The following is a 14915-nucleotide window of genomic DNA, read 5'->3' on the forward strand; positions in this document are numbered from 1 at the left end:
GGTGCGGGGCCCGGTGGGGCTGCGAAGGCTGGGGGAGGGGGCGCAGGAGGGGTGTGGCCAGGGCCTTGAAATGGCCACCAAGGGCCTCGGAGGACAGCCCAGTTAGGGACCTTCAGTCCCCACTCCTTAGACCTCCAGACCGAGCTGGAGCCCCCCACCCTCCCTGCCGAGGGTTGGGACCCTCAGAGGCCAGGCGCCCGTCCCTGATAGCCTTGTTTACCCTCGACTTCCTCTCAGGGAGAGGAGGATAGTCTGACTCCTCCCTACCTTCGAGCTGGACTCAGACTCTCGTTCCCACCTGGGGTTGTTTACCAGAACTGTAACTAAGAGCGACCTGTTGATTGTTGGAGGAGGCCAGGGTTTGGGGTGCGGGGACCCTGAGGCTCTGAGCTGCCTTTCCCCTTCCAGGGCGGGGGGAAGAAGCCATGCCTCTTTGGGGGGCTGGCTCCTCCACCCCCGACAGCTTTGCGGTGTCCGCGGAGGCCGAGTTCAAGGTGCGGGAGCAGCAGACCCGCTTGGAGCGCATCTTCAGTGTGAGAATGAGCGTCCTCCCCAAGGACTGTCCCGAGAACCCTCATATCTGGCTGCAGCTGGAGGGCCCCAAGGAGAACGTGAGCAGAGCCAAGGTGAACACCCCTCTCCACATCCTTCCCAGGATGCCCTTCCCCACCCAGGCTGAGGACTTGAAGGGGCTGGGGAAGATCCCAGCTCCTCTTTCCCTCCCTCCCTTCGTTCTTTCTTTCCCCAGGGCCATTCCGCCTCTGAGCTACACCCTCAGTCCTTTTTATTATTTATTTTGAACCGGGGACTCTTGCAAAGTTGCTGAAGGTCTCCCTAAATTGCTGAGGCTGGCCTTGAACTTGTGATCCTCCTGTCTCAGCCGCCTAAGTACTGGGATAACAGGCAAGGGACTTCAGGCCCATCAGTGCTCCTTGACTGCCTCACTGGCAGCCTCGGTGCCTCGGAGTGCCTAGGGACTTCCCAGTTCTGTTCCTTCGAGTTTTGGTTTCATTTTTAGGGTGACAGCCCAGGAGGCTCAGAGGAGACTTGGGGACTAATCACTTTGTATACGTTTGGAGAGCAGAGATAATCCGGTTGTGTGAGTGGGCCCCTGCCAAGGACTTCACTGTGTGTGTGGGGTGGAGTGGGGGCAAAGGTGGGGCTACATTGCTTCCTTTGGAGTCAGCAGGGGTTCTGGTATGACTCTCCCACCTTCCAGCCTCACGCTGAAAAGTCTTAGCTTCTGTATCTTTAAAATGGAATAATAGCAGTATCATTCTGGATAGCTGGCTTCCTGGAGGGCTTGGAAAGGTTGGATTCAGCAGCTCCCTTTCTGACCTTCCTGTCCAGGAGTACGTGAAGGGCCTCTGCAGCCCAGAACTGCAAAATGAAGTCCACTACCCATCCAGACTGCACTGCATCTTCGTGGGAGCCCAGGGCTTCTTCCTTGACTGCCTGGCTTGGAGCACATCAGCCCATCTGGTGCCCCAGGCGCCTGACTCACTGATGATCAGTGGTCTAACGGAGGCCTTTGTCATGGCTCAGAGCCGGGTGGAGGAGTTGGCAGAGCGGCTGACCTGGGACTTGCAGCCAGGACCAAACCCCGGAGCCTCTCAGAGTGCTGGAGTACTGAGAGACTTCTCTGCCCTGCTGCAGCCCTGGGAGGACGCCCACAACAAGGCCCTGCTGCAACTGCCCCTGGCGGTACAGGAGGAGCTGCTGAGTCTGGTGCAGGAGGCCTCCAGGGGGCAGGGGCCACAAGCACCTGGCTCCTGGGAGGGGAGGAGCCTGGGTCTGCTGGGTGCTCAGCACACAGGAGCCATTGCTCCCCTGAGCAAAGGCGGGGGAGCCCTGGATGCCAGATCTGTGGGGTGGGACGAGTGGAAAGGAGCAAGGGGAGAGAATCAGGCAGTGGGGAAGGAGGGAAGGAAACCGGCTGGTCCTGGGGAGATGGATTTGGGGTGGAAGGAGCTGCCTAAAGAAGAGGCCTGGGAGAGAGAAGCCGCTTTCAGGCCTCAGCCAGCAGGTGGAGGGGCCCTGAAAGGAAGGGTGCTGGGGAAGGAGGGGATTTCTCAGGACAGAGGAGGGCTCAGTGTCCAAGGTGAGCCTTCCAGCGCCCAGGGCCCCAGCCCCAGAACAGCTCAACCCCGGGCAGCCTCCCTCCTCCAGCGGCTCCACAATGGGGCCACCTCACCTCCCAGAGTGCCCAGCCCTCCTCCTGCACCCGAGCCCCCATGGCCTTGTGGAGACCGACGAGACCGGGGAGACTTGCAGCAGGCCGGGGCTCGGGGTCGGGGGTCCCCCGGGAAGCGAGGCCCCCGAGGGGGCCACCTGGTGACCAGCACACAGCGTTTCCAGCAGGCCCTACAGGATCCTTTCACCCTGTGTCTCGCCAACGTGCCTGGCCAGCCAGACCTGCGCCACATCGTCATCGATGGCAGCAACGTGGCCATGGTGTGCGTGTCGGGGTGGGGGCCTGGGGGAGAGAGGACGAGACGTGTGCTGAGGGGCCCCCTGCCTCCTGGCTGCCTGGCCCCTCGGGCCCCCAAGTGCTGACCCTTTCCCATCGCAGGCATGGCCTCCAGCACTACTTTTCAAGCCGGGGCATCGCCATTGCTGTGCAGTACTTCTGGGACCGTGGCCACCGGGACATAACTGTCTTTGTGCCTCAGTGGCGCTACAGTAAGGACTCCAAGGTCAGAGGTGAGTTGGGCCTGCTCACGTGTGTCCTGGGACAGGCTCTGTTTCCACCTCGAGGAGAACCCTGTTTGTTCTTTTTCTACAGAGATTCACTTCCTGCAAAAGCTGTACTCCCTCAGCCTGCTCTCCCTCACCCCTTCTCGAGTCATGGATGGCAAGAGGATCTCCTCCTATGACGACAGGTATGGGCTCCTCTCCAGGCCCCAGGTGCGGTAGGCAGAGAGCTCAGTGGGAGGTTGAGGGAGAGAGAGAGAAGTTCCTGTTTGCTCCGTGTCCAAGCCTCAGTGATGAGTTAGGTAAACCTGCCCTGTAGGTGATGTGAGATGGACCTTGGCCACGGTGCCACGGTGCCTGCCCATCCTTCCTCCCCTCTTCATCCATCAACCTGAATGGCTGGTTTAATGGAGAGATGGAAAAGTTAGTGACATGAATTCATGCCTTTTTTTTTTTTTTGGTGGTACTGGGGTTTCTGGAAGCCCTTATACCTCCGGGCTACACTCCCAGACCTATTTTTACATTTTTATTTAGAAACAGGGTCTCCTAAGCCAGCACGTGCGGCTGGCTTCGAACCTGCGCGATCCTCCTGTCTCTGCCTCCCAAGCGTGGGGATTACAAGCGTGTGCCACCACACCCGGCTCATGCCTTCTTTTTTTCGTGATACCAGGGATTAACTAATGGGCACTCTACCTCTGAGCTATACCTCCAGCCCGTTGTTGTTGTTGTTGTTGTTATTATTATTATTGTGGTACTGGGGATGGAACCCCGGAGTATTCTACCTCTGAGCTACATCCCAGCCTTATTTTTTATTCTTTATTTTGAAACAGGGTCTCACTGAATTGTAGAGGGCCTCACTAAGTGGCTGAGGCTGTCTGTGAACTGTGATCATCCTGTCTCAGCTTCCCAAATGCTGGGATTTCAAGCGTGCTCCACTGCACCTGGTTTTATCTTTTCTTTTAAAAAAGGGTCTTTCTGAGTTGCTGAGGGCCTTACTAAGTTGCTGAGGCTGGCCTCAAATCTATGATCTTTGTGTCTCAGCCTCCCAAATACTAGGATTACAGGTGTACACATCTGGTAGATGCCTTCTTATAACCAGAATTTCCAAACATGTAGAGAAACTCTCCCCCAACCTTCTGGAAAAACCAGAATTCAAAAATATGTAAAATGAAGAAACACAATCCTTGAACAATAAGACTGTATAATAAACATGGTATGGTATGGCATAGTATGATAAAAGACCACTGGACTTAGAATTGGAAGTTGTGAATTTGGGCCTCAAGTTGCTTTACTTATTAGCTTTGTCTTGGGCCCGTGTCTTAGTGAATCAGCCTCTGGCTCAGTTTCCTCCCCCATTCACTCATCCTTGTGGAAAGCAAAGGGAGATAAGGTGTGTTCTTGAATGACCCACGGTGCCTTGTGACATTCCCTCTTGACTTTGCATAGACCCAATTAAGTGTTGCATAAAAGATTATCTCCATTTTGCAGACGTGGAGACAGAGGGAAGAATGGCTAACTACCTTGATAAAGGAAAAATAGACCTCAAAGGTTCCAGATGGTTTAAACAGAAATCCCAAGGCATACTCCTGCCACAGTATGCATGTATGGTGTAGGAAGTGGGTATATTTTTAAAGCTAATTAACTAATTAAAAAAATTTCACAACTACAAATTCTTTATTCTTTAGGACACTATTTGCTGTTAAGTGATCAGTTTCCAAACCATAGTGATTATGTATTTGTCTTTTTAAATACTTTTACTCCTTTCAAGGAAATACTATTCTACAAAAAGGCAACTTACTTTCTCCCAGCGCTATTTTATTTTATGCTCAGATCTCACAATTTATTCAAGATATGGAAACTTCTTTCCACATCAGCTTAAAACATAATTGGAACTAAACACTGGGCCAGTTTAAAAAAAATTTTTTTGGGGGTCTAGGAATTGAACCAGGGGTATTTTACCTCCAAACTACACACCCAGCCCTATTTTAATTTTTAATTTTTAAAATTTTATTATTTTTTGGTGGTACTGGGGTTCCTGGGAACCCTTCTACCTCCGGGCTACACTCCCAGACCTATTTTATACTTTTTTATTTGGAAACAGGGTCTCTTAAGCCAGCGCGGCTGGCTTCGAACCTGCGCGATCCTCCTGTCTCCACCTCCCAAGCACGGGATTACAAGTGTGAGCCACCACGCCAGCCCTATTTTTATTTTTGAAACAGTGTCCCGCTAGGTTGAGGAGAGTCTCACTACTTGCTGAGGCTGTCCTTGAACTTGTAGTCCTTCTGACTCAGCCTCCCAAGTACTAGGTTTATAGGTGTGAACCACTATGCCTGCCTTAGTTTTAATGAATTTTAAAGGTAGGTGTTTGTACAGTTATATAGGACCTTGTAGGCAGGTAACACAATATAAATTGGGAATTTTGCCTAAAATAAGCATGCCGGTGCACAGGTAGGTCTACTGAATGAACAGTGCTGAGCAATGTACAATGTAACATAGTCAGAAAGTAGTTTTTGTATGCAGTGTGTCTACCTTATACATTTATATATCATCCCCTGAATTTACTTCCCTGGTGGAAACTCAGAATGAGATATCCTTCACACCCCATCCCGATTCCAGTCCCCTCTATACCACACTGTCAAATACTGCCTACCTACTTAGTACTAGGTTTGTGGTCTGCAGAATAAGACCTGATTCTTGACTTCAAAGAACCAAAAGAAAGCTAGGCATGGAGGTACACCACTGTAATCTCAGTAATTGGGAGGCTGAGATCGGAGGATTGCTGGTTTGAGGTCAGCTTCAGTCTCTTAAGCAAAGCCCATAGCAATTTAGAACTTGTTTCAAAAGTTGCACACTTGTAATCCCAACATTAGGTAGGCTGAGACAGGAGGACAGTGGTTAGTGGACAGCCTCAGTTATTTAGTGAGGCCCTTTGCAACTCAGTGAGACCCTGTTTCAAAATAAAGAATAAGAAATAGGGGTGGGGGGTAGCTCAAAGGTAGAATGCCCTTGCGTTCCATCCTTAGTAAAAAAAAAAAAAAAAGGCTGGACATGGTGGTGCATGCCTGTAATTCCAGTACTTGGGAGACAGGAGGATAAGTTCTTCAGTAAGTAGTGAGACTCTCATTAACCTAGTGAGATCCTGTTTTCAAATAAGAAAGAAAATTGGGCTGGGGGTGTAGCTCAGAGGTAGAATGCCTCTGGGTTCAATCCCCAGTAACACACACACACACACACACACACACACACACACACACACACACACACAGGCTGGGGTTGTAGCTTGGAGGTAGAGTGTTCCAGAGTTCAATCACCAGTATCAAAACTAAAACTACAACAATAACCAGGTATGGTAGTGTATGCCTGTAATCTCAATACTTGGGAGGCTCATACAGGAGGATTACAGGTTTGTATCTTAGCAAGACCCTGTTTAAAAAAAAAATGGGCTGGGCTGTAGCTTATTGGTAGAGTGCACCTAAGTTCAGTCTCCAGCACCACAAAGACAACCAGCCTACCAACCAACCAACCAAGCACCTCAGGAACTCAGAGGGAAGAGAGCCCTCTCCTGAGGGGTTCTGTAGGAAGGGTAGGGTGTGTGAATTGTTGATTGAAAAGAATGTGAGACTGGCTAGATCTCTTGATTTTTAAACTGTTTACCAGACTACTGCTCACCATCATGAGTCCTACCCTGTGGGGTCAGAATGACTAAAGCGGGGCCCAAGCATTTGGGTTTTAAATAGTTCCCCCAGTGATCTCCTCATGAGCAAGATTTGGGGAGCACTTTATAGTCGGAATAGTTGGAGAAAGGTGGCAGTCGGGGCATGTTTGGAGAGCAGGGCATAACCTGGCCATTGATTTTGGCTGGAGTGGAGGGTACATTAGGGAATACCAGGAGAGAGAAGTCCGTGAGGGTGGCTTGGAGCTGGACTGCAGAGGGCCTTGGATGCCAGGCCTGGCCGTGAGGACTTTACTCAGTAGATGAAGGGTGAGTGGGGAAGAGCATGTGTTCATGGGAGCAGGGAGGCAAGACCCAAGGGTGGTGGGTGGACGGTTAGAGGTAGGTGAACTGTTAGGAGTCTGTGCAGTATCTCAGCTGTAATGTCCAGATCACTAAGGTGGTCAGGACGGAGGACAGAGTGGAAGGCTTTTCAGAGGAAGAACGTAAAGACTGGTGAGCAGTCTTGGGGGCAGGGCAGAAGACAGTGCTGGAGCCAGATCTTACTGTCTCTTACTAGTGAGGCACAAATGTGTTGGGTGAAGGGCTGTCTGTGGATGGGATCCTGTTAGCAGACCACCCTGGACTCATCTTCATTTCCTGTCTAACGGGTGGCACCTGATTCTAGTTAAGTCACTTGCAGCTGGGTCAAGGTGAGGTGTGTGTGTGTGTGTGTGTGTGTGTGTGTGTGTGTGTGTGTGTTCAGGTCTCCATCACCAGCAGTGGGTCCTGGGAGTGGGGACCGGGCCTTGGAGAATTCCAGAATGGTGGCTGTGATTCTCGAGACAGGTTTATGGTGAAGCTGGCTGAAGAGACCGATGGGATCATTGTCTCCAATGACCAGTTCCGGGACCTGGCGGAGGAGTCCGACAAGTGGATGGCGATCATCAGAGAGCGGTGAGGGAGCTCTCCCTTGAGACTAGGGCGTGGACTCAGACCTTTCTCTAAAACCAGCTCTTCTAGCCACTGGGTGAGAACTCTGGGAAGGGGCTTGAAGCTGCCAGTAGGACGAGGGCCAGTAGCTTCTGGTGGTGCTGGTCTCAGCTGTCTGGAAGTGGGCAAGGACCCTCTGTGACCACACTCTTTCCCCTTCTAGTCTGCTGCCCTTCACCTTCGTGGGAAACCTCTTCATGGTCCCTGATGACCCACTGGGGAGAAATGGCCCCACCCTGGATGAGTTCCTGAAGAAGCCAGCTGGGTAATGCCTGTGCTCCTGGCCCTGTCCCTCCCTCTGCAGGCCCCACACTTGGTTTGCGTGTGACCTTAGTTTGGGTCAGCTTAATTGTACAGTAGTCTGAGTTGCCTTGTACCTGGCCTTTCATCTTTCCACAGGGAATCTTGACACAGCTTCCCGGTTGGGAGGGAAACTCCGGTTGAATGTTTCTCCTAATCAAGTGTTTGGAAAATGGTTGCTTGCACTCATAGCCATTTGTGCTCAGCCTGCCCTCTGCTGGACCACGAAGTGATGAGTTTAGGGCCAGAACTACCTTGTAATAGTGGCGAAATTTACCTTCCTGCTGTGGAGGGTTCCTTCAGAAGTGGGTTGATACTGCCGCCCAGTGGTCAGTGTGGCGAACTTCAGGCTTGCTCTCCCAGAGGCAGGCCAATTAAGAGGGAGGATTTCCACTGAGGTCTAATTTCCCTCCAGGATGCTCATCAGCTCTTCTTTTCTGCTTCTTCCCAGGAAACAGGGATCTCCTAAGGATCAGCCTCCTTCCAGGGGATTTGCAGAACATGGTAATCAGCAGCAAGGGAGGGAAGAGGAAAAAGGCAGTGGTGGCATTCGGAAGACACGGGAGACAGAGCGGCTCCGGCGCCAGCTGCTGGAGGTGTTCTGGGGTCAGGATCACAAGGTGGACTTTATCCTGCAGCGGAAACCATATTGCCGGGATATTAACCAACTGTCTGAGGCCCTGCTCAGTCTCAACTTCTGAGCCTTGCCTGCTTGTAAGGCTGTCGCCTGGTTAGCTCAGCTTCCCCTAGCTCAGCCCTTTCTGTGAAAGTCCCTCTGCTGCTCAGACTCTGACCCAGACTCACTCTGAGTTGGTGCTTTAGGTCAGGGAAGCCTGAGGAGGAGCACCCAAGTGTGGAGCGTGCTCTTGCCTGGGGCACTTTGGGGACAAGTTCATACGGTTGGTCCTATCTGGAGTCAGAACCTCAAGCACCTGTCAAGAGCTTCTGCTCAGCTTTAACTTCTCAATCTTGCCCTAGTACAGGGTTTGAGTGGGGAACGGGGGCTGCTGGAGAGGGTAAGTTCTGGAGGCTGGGACTGTTGGTTCTACTTCCAAGCTGAGCTGGGTGGAGGCTAGGGCAGGCCAGAGACAGGATGGTGCACAGCCCCCTGGGAGTGTCAGAGGGAATGCTGGACCCTGGAGGGGTTGTAGTGTTAGGTAGGTTGAGTTGCAATGGGGTAGCAGTGAGTTGGGAAAAAAGAGGGAGGCCTGGCTTCTAGTGTCAGCTCTGCCTATGACCCTGACCCAGCTTCTTGGCTTTTACTTCTGCCTATACATCAGAAGTAAAAACACCTTTTGGGAGGACAAATGAGAATACAGAGGAAAGCTCATTGGAGAGGAATTTAGACCAAGTCTCAGGTGTGTCTGCTTGTGTCTGTATAGGCTCCCTAACCAGGTTATCACTTTCAGAGAAATGTGGGTTCTCCCATGTCCAGTACCTACACCCTACATTTTAATAGTGTCCTCAGCATAACATGCCCTATAATGGCTGCATCCCTTTTGGGCAAACTTCAAAATCCACATTTACAAGGTAGTTAAATTAGGGGTGATTGTTTGCATTACCAAAAGACTCAGGGTTCCTAGACATGGCAGCTCTCCTGGTGCATTCAAGTGTTTGTTTACAGATTAACAAGTATGTCCGGAAGTCCCTGTGTAGACCTTCTTGCTGAAGTGTTGAGACCATTCACCAAATCGATGAAGCCATGCTCTGTGGTGACATTGACGTGATCTGACCCCAAATTTTCTTTGTGGTTTAAGATTAGGCTGTATGAGGCAAGGCACACTTCCCTTTGTGTATGGGTGTGCAGACTAGATAAGACGTCTAATATCTGGAAGACTGAGCATCGGAATTGAAAGGTCCCTGACCTGACTGGCCACCAGACCAACCCCACTGTCACCTCACAGGTCCTCTCCCTGTCTGGATTCCGGCTGTGCTGGGGAATTGCTCCACGTAGTCCTTTCTGTAGCAGAGCCCAAAGCATGCTCTTGTTACATTTTTACCTTTAAGACTGGTCATCCTCCCAGGAACAATGTGGAGCCATTCAGTTTCCTAGAGTCTAAGACCAGATAAAGAGGAAAGACAGGCACCACTGGGTTCTGTTCTGTTTGGGCCCTGCAGCAAGTCCCTGAATAAGATCCTTGTCAGGCTCTGCTGTTTTCTGAGTGGCACGCAAAGTTGAATACTGCACGAGAAGCTAAACGAGGGTCTGTAGGTCCCAGTGTCTTCTGCCGTCTCCTTTGGTGATTTACACAACTAGACCGCACTGACTCAAGGCAGGCTGGCCAGGGAGATGACCGTGACTCAGAGGGAGGTTGGTTAATATGGTCTGAACTGAGAGCTGGGGAAACTACGTATGTAGGTGGTGGCAGATATCGCAGCCTCAGGGAGATTAAAATGATCCCAGGTGAACACTTGGGACTTGCTTTTCCTTGGTAGGGTTGAGTTTGTGACTGACTCCCAGCTTTTTTTACTTTGCACATGGTGGGTATACAGTAGGCCAGAGGTATTTTCTGCCCTTTGGTGCTAGAGACCCTAGTAGAATCAGATGAGAGGGAAATTTTAGGCTTCTAACAGGGATGTTGGCTTGGTCCTACTGTAACTGGGATGAACGCGATTTTTTTTTAAACTAGTTTGTGGGGATCAAAGCGATTTTTTTTTAAACAAATTCACTGCCACTTGGTGACACAGACTGAAGGCTCCACGAATGGGTGTGCAGGTGACCACACAACTCACTGGAAATAGATTTATAGTTTCTCTTCTAATCTTTACCTTTATTATAACATCATGCCTCATATTTGTAACCATCTCTTTAACTAAAAGAGGTACCAAGGTGGGAAAAGGTGAGGAGAATGTTGACTATTTTAACTTCCAAAACCCCTTGTAGGGGAATGAGTCATCTCGGGAGATAGTCCTTGAAATAAGTTCCAGGAGAATTTAGGCCAAAGAGATGAGCTGAAGCTAGAGATAGTTTATCTTTATTGCCAAGATTGCACAGCATTCTGAGAACTGAGAACACACAGAACCGAGGCAACAGTACAGCACACCAGAAAAACCAAACTTGGAAATTCTTTGACAAGGAGTCAAAGAGGTTACGATCCTAACTTGAGATTATAACCTTGAGAATACAGAGAGTTTCTTGGTTAAATAAGGTAGAGCAAAAGAACAATGGAGAAGGAGGGATGGGAGAGGAATCCCTAAAAACTAAGTGGGTTTTTATCTCAAGTAGGGGACTGCCTGAGCCTATTCACACATCTAACCAGGAAGCCTTTGTTGAGGGGCAGACCTCAGCCCCTGCCATGAGCCTTTCTACTTAAGCTACGACTTCCTTCAAGGCGGCCCCTATCTCTGGGAAGGAATACTGGTAGCCGGTGGCCAGTGTCCGCCGTGGGACCACCTTCTGGCCCTCCAGCAGCATGATGGCACGCTCTTGCCCAAAGACAGCTCGCACTACAGTGCTGGGAAGAGGGATGAAGGCTGGGCGGCCCAGGGCAGCGCCCAAGGCCTGGGCAAACTCAGCATTGGTGGTGGTGGAGGCTGGAGCCACGCCATTCAGCACCCCCTGCACGTGGTTTGCTTCGAGGGCATGGGTCAGAATTCCTGCCAGGTCCCTGATGTGAATCCAGGGGAAGAACTGGTGGCCTGAGCCGATGGGGCCGCCCAGGCCCAGGCGGAAGGGCAGCAGCATGTGGCCGATGGCACCACCTCCACGGCCTAGCACAACCCCTAGAGCAGGCAAGAGGGCGGCATAGGGAGGTCCTTCAGCCTGGAAGCAGCCCTACTCCTGCCCCCATTTCTCAGTTTCCCCTTCCTCACTTTCTCCCATGTGGACTCAGCTCTGTAACAAGAGCTGAGCAGTTATCCTAAGTGATGAGTTCTCTTAAGCTTCCCCGATATCCCCCTCCCATCCCGAGGAGCCGTTCCACCTTGTCCTGGCTCTCACCAGAGCGGACCACCACCTGGCGTGTTGAGTCTCCAGGAAGCCTGGCTGCAGCTTCCCATTTAGTTACGAGGTTGGAGAAAAAGTCAAAATCCCCTCCTGTGCTGTCCTCGTCGTACTCTGCGGTCAGGCTGGGCTGGTAGTAGGCTGCAGGGGGAACAGCACTCATTTGCTCTGGTGTCCTTTTCCTTCCTGCTCCTGTGCAGCCAGGGCTCCCCTTGCTCTCACCCTCTTTGGCCCCTTGGGAAGAAAGCGGCATGGATAGTTTCTCCCCGAGCTTCTCTATGACCTGACGTGGTCTGGTGTGAAAGAACTCTTAACTTTAGCTGCTACACTCTGAGGCTGCTAGAGTATATGGTTAACAACAGAAACTTGGGGACCTGGTTGCCTGAATATTAATCTCAGTTCTGCCATTTCTTATTTCTCTGATTTGGCAAGTTACCTAACCTCTCTATGTTTTTTTTTTTTTAATCTTTAAAATGGGAGTAATAGTACCTACCTCAGGGTTGTTGTGAGGATTAAATGATGTAATATGTATAAAACATTTAGAACAGTGGCTGGTATGTACATTACAAATGTTTGCAATTATTTGGTCCCAAAGGTAAATTATACAACAGTCAGGAACTTAATTCCTAAAAAAAACTGTGGTGTGAAAAGCAAAGGACTTGGGAGGAAGCGGGCTTTTCTCTGGCATTTAAGAATCCCCCTCGCCCCCACATACGCCGCCTCCTTTCTCTGAGAGTCTCCATTTCTCAATGAAAATACACACAGAGATCAGGAAAAACATGTGTGGACCCAGCACCTAGCATTTGTTGTGTCTGGAAAAGACCAGCTTTCAGGAGTGTATAGCCACCAGGGCCTAAACCACCCTCTTACTCTGCGCCCTCTTTTCCCTGAGTAACGTAATAGGTTGGAGACTTGGGGGCATACCTACACCTGTGACCACTATCCAGGTCTGAGGGGGTTGTGAAGCTTTGGTAATGGCGTTAGCCAGTGTTTGGGTGGTCTCCAGGCGGCTGTTGAGAACTTCTTTTTGGAAGGCTTCATTCCACCTGCCAAAACAACAAACATACAGAGAAAATAAAAAGCCACTAAATATATACCTGCCTCTCGCTCCCTGGGATCTATTCTATACCAATTTTAGTAAAACAATGCATTGTGGCTTCAAGAGACCATGTCTCCTAAACAAGGAAAAGGCATATTTTTCTCAGACATTCTGAGTTATGCATGAGAACTTAAGTCACCTGGCAGGTGGGCGTGGAGGAATGGGTTGGAACAAGAAGAATGGAACTGGTATTTTGTTTCAATTCTCAATCCCGCAGCTCGGTTATCTACAACTCACAGGTTCTCATGGAAGTGGGACCCTGTCTTCCCTCTGCTCTGGGATTCCCGCTTTAGGGACCCGGCTGACCTTCGGAGAGGGTTGAGGATGTTCTCCCCCGCCAGGTTGACGGCAGCATCGCAGCTGGGCAGCCCCGACTTAGCAAGCTCATCCTGTCAGAGAAAGTGCACGGTGCCCGCCGGCCCCGCCCTGCGCGGACAAACTGGCTCCCCCCAAGCTTTCAGATGCACATACCCAAGTGATCCGGCCTGGCCCGGGACGCCGGGACACCAGCGTCACGTTGTGGCCCCTGGCTTTCAGAAGTTGGGTTAGGGCAGTCCCAATGAAGCCCGTCCCGCCACCTGATCAGACAACACAAACTGCTTATACTCCCGGGAGAAGAAAGGAGCTTTGCGTATCTGCTCACGGCCCCTCCTCTGGCGCCATCCCATCTGAATGCAGACTCCGCCCCCTTCCCTGCCCTTCCCACCGATGCAGAGGTGACTGAGGTCAAGGGGGTTTGTCTTCTTGGGCTGGAAGGCCAAGGCCAGGTAGCGGGTGCAGCGGACAGAGCCCTCGCGGCCTGGCCTCCCAGCCCCCAATCTCCGGCTGAGCCCGCCCCTCACGACTTCTCCCCTCCCTCACCCACAAGCACCCGCATAGCGATCCTGTCCCAACGCGCCTGCGCAAGATGTAAAGGCCCGCCCCTCACGCGACTACGGCCTTCTGCGCAGGCGCAGGCGGTGTTCAGGAAGTGCGCTCCAATCGGGAGACGCCCGGAGGGAGCCTGGGCGTGGTCCTGCCGCAACCCGGAAGGACTCCTAAAACAGGCAGTAAATTCTCCTGGAGGCTCGGCGGGGGGCGGGCAAGCCGCCGGAGGAGGCAGGAAAGTGCTGCCCTCGCTCCCTCTCACAAAGAAATAAACCATCAAAGCTGGAGACTCAGCCAGCCTGGTTCCCCAGTACTAGGAAGACTGAAACTGGAGGAGCGCAAGTTCGAGTATAGTCTCAGCAATTAGTGAGAGTCTCATCAACGTAGACCCTGTTTCAAAATAAAAATAAAATAGGGCAGGGGGTGTACCTCGGAGGTAGAACGCCTCCGAGTTGGGTTCAGTCTCTGATACCACAAAAAAAAACACAAAAGAAACCAAAATAACAAAACAACAACAATGCATACACCCTAGAGACCCGGCCATGGGGGCACACACCTGTAGTCCCTGTACTAGGGAGACTGAGACGCGAGGGTCGCAGCTTGGAGGCCAGCCTCAGCCCCTTAGTGAAACCCTCAGCAACATAGCGATAATCTGTTTCAAAATAAAAAATAAAATAGGGCTGAGGGTATAGCTCAGAGGTAGCATGCTCCTGGGTTCAATTCCTGAGACCTAAATGAATGAATGAATGAATGAATGAATGAATGAATGACATACCCATCAACCAACAATCAAAATGCAAGACCTCAAACTCAAACTACACAAACTGCAGAATTCTGGATGTCCATTCAGTTTGATGGGTCAGTAGTCTACCAGTAATAGGAATTTCTATTTGTCCTATTTTATCTTCTCACTGTTGTGGCCCCTTCCTGTCAGCATTTAAACGTACAAAAATTTACGTTTTAACCCTTCTCCAACCCTCTGTTTTCTCCAGCTTAATAGCCTCTCTTTCTCTTCACCTTCATAGCCAAATTTCTCAAAAGTGTGTTTTCCATTTTCTTCTTCCCAATTCACTCTACTTTTTTGCCTTTTTTGTTCACTTCCCCTCTCTCTTCTAGAACAAAAATTTCCCATATGTCACCAAGTCTAATGCCTTGTTTTCAGTTTTCTTGATCTCTCAAATTCGCCAGGCACTTGCCAACATTTCCTTCCCTTTGGAAATGTGTATATCTTTGTCTTACAGGAAACCACACTTTCTTCTGGGCCTTTTTCTTAACTATTTTCAGCCTCTGTTGCCTGCACTCTTAAAATGTTGGCATTCCTCAGAGCTGTATCCTAGGACTCTCTTCTCTTCCTACTCTGCACTCAA

General features: G+C 50.8%; 2 protein-coding genes across 2 annotated transcripts; one reads left to right on the top strand and one right to left on the bottom strand.

Moving 5' to 3' along the window:
• Nucleotides 1–425: 425 nt before the first annotated feature.
• Nucleotides 426–8340, top strand: KHNYN (KH and NYN domain containing; the record flags this gene model as incomplete). Its single annotated transcript, XM_080707752.1, has 7 exons — nucleotides 426–626; nucleotides 1351–2456; nucleotides 2573–2703; nucleotides 2786–2882; nucleotides 7196–7303; nucleotides 7503–7604; nucleotides 8091–8340. The coding sequence occupies 7 exons, from the start codon at nucleotides 426–428 to the stop codon at nucleotides 8338–8340; spliced, it is 1995 nt and encodes a 664-aa protein (XP_080563878.1).
• Nucleotides 8341–10949: 2609 nt separating this feature from the next.
• Nucleotides 10950–13069, bottom strand: SDR39U1 (short chain dehydrogenase/reductase family 39U member 1; the record flags this gene model as incomplete). The annotated part of the gene is made up of 3 exons (XM_080707998.1): nucleotides 10950–11362; nucleotides 11580–11723; nucleotides 12988–13069. The coding sequence occupies 3 exons, from the start codon at nucleotides 13067–13069 to the stop codon at nucleotides 10950–10952; spliced, it is 639 nt and encodes a 212-aa protein (XP_080564124.1).
• Nucleotides 13070–14915: the final 1846 nt, after the last annotated feature.

This window comes from Muscardinus avellanarius (genome assembly GCF_963383645.1).
Source record: "Muscardinus avellanarius genome assembly, chromosome: 12".
Taxonomy (NCBI): domain Eukaryota; kingdom Metazoa; phylum Chordata; class Mammalia; order Rodentia; family Gliridae; genus Muscardinus; species Muscardinus avellanarius.